Source organism: Rhizopus microsporus (assembly GCF_002708625.1).
Source record: "Rhizopus microsporus ATCC 52813 unplaced genomic scaffold scaffold_20, whole genome shotgun sequence".
Taxonomy (NCBI): Eukaryota; Fungi; Mucoromycota; class Mucoromycetes; order Mucorales; family Rhizopodaceae; genus Rhizopus; species Rhizopus microsporus.
In genome coordinates this window covers 142306-143352 of record NW_019671935.1, presented here as the reverse complement: position 1 = coordinate 143352, position 1047 = coordinate 142306, and the positions used below count along the sequence as shown (strand labels likewise).

Genomic DNA, 1047 nt, shown 5'->3' with positions numbered 1-1047 from the left:
CTTGAGTGAAAATAGCGCCTTGCGGCCATTTAGGTTCTCCTTTGCATACAGATTGATAACAATAATCATAAGCTATTTTCTTTACATCTTGGTACGCCATTGACTATATCACGAATTATTTACATATTCCAGTAGAACATTTCACAAAAAAATGGAACTTACCACAAAAGTGTTTTGAATAAGATACGAAAGGTATTTAAGCAATCTTGCTTCAAAGTTTTCGACTATGCAGTTTGTGTATGTGGTCGCTAGTTGTACACATGCTTCTGAAAGACATTGGCTAGTTCCACTCGCAAGCTTTTTGGTATATATGATGCTTCCATGACTTTGTCTAAACAAATTCCAGTTTTCAAGTAAGCCTTCTGGAAGTACAGCACTGTTCGTCACTCGCTTATCCATAACTAATTGACATATTGAATACCAAAAATTTTGTTTAAAGATATGATTCGAATGGACTTTTAAGTTCAATATGTACTGGTTGATAAAAAGCTGAGCTCTGAATACCACTTGCCGCGTGTCTTCACATGCAGAAATGATCCTAGACTTCAAGGCACTCTGGTAAGAACTGTGAACACATTGATCAAACGGTAACTTTTTTGTGAATGTTTTAAATTGTTGTCCCAAATTTCGACTAAAAACCTCGTTTTTTGACAACATATGATTAGGGCAATCTGGAGAGCGTGCTGACTTATGGCCAGTTTGTTTACAACTACTACAAACAATCGATGAAGAACATGCTGCTGTTTTTTGTCTTTTTGCTTTTTGTTTTTCTTGCTTCACGCCTGAACTTTGTTTTCTTTTTTTTTTTTTTCCAGTGGATGTTCCAACTTTAATAAGAGATATAATAAGTTTTGAATATTGGTTTATAATGGTGAGTTACCATCGTCTACAGAAGCTTCTTTATAAAATTTGCATTTATAGTGACTTTTGTTGGTATGTCCTATCTCCTGATAGTCTTTACAAATCATATCTATATTATATACCAATGTATCAGTGAATATTTTACAAATGCCATATGCGCTATATGAGATTTACCTTCAAACGCAT

The 1047-nt window shown here is 34.2% G+C and overlaps 1 protein-coding gene across 1 annotated transcript; it reads right to left on the bottom strand.

Moving 5' to 3' along the window:
* Nucleotides 1-81: 81 nt before the first annotated feature.
* Nucleotides 82-399, bottom strand: RHIMIDRAFT_241134 (uncharacterized protein; the record flags this gene model as incomplete). Its single annotated transcript, XM_023609513.1, has 3 exons — nt 82-103; nt 163-224; nt 259-399. 3 exons carry the CDS (start codon nt 397-399, stop codon nt 82-84), a joined length of 225 nt encoding a protein of 74 aa, XP_023462628.1.
* Nucleotides 400-1047: the final 648 nt, after the last annotated feature.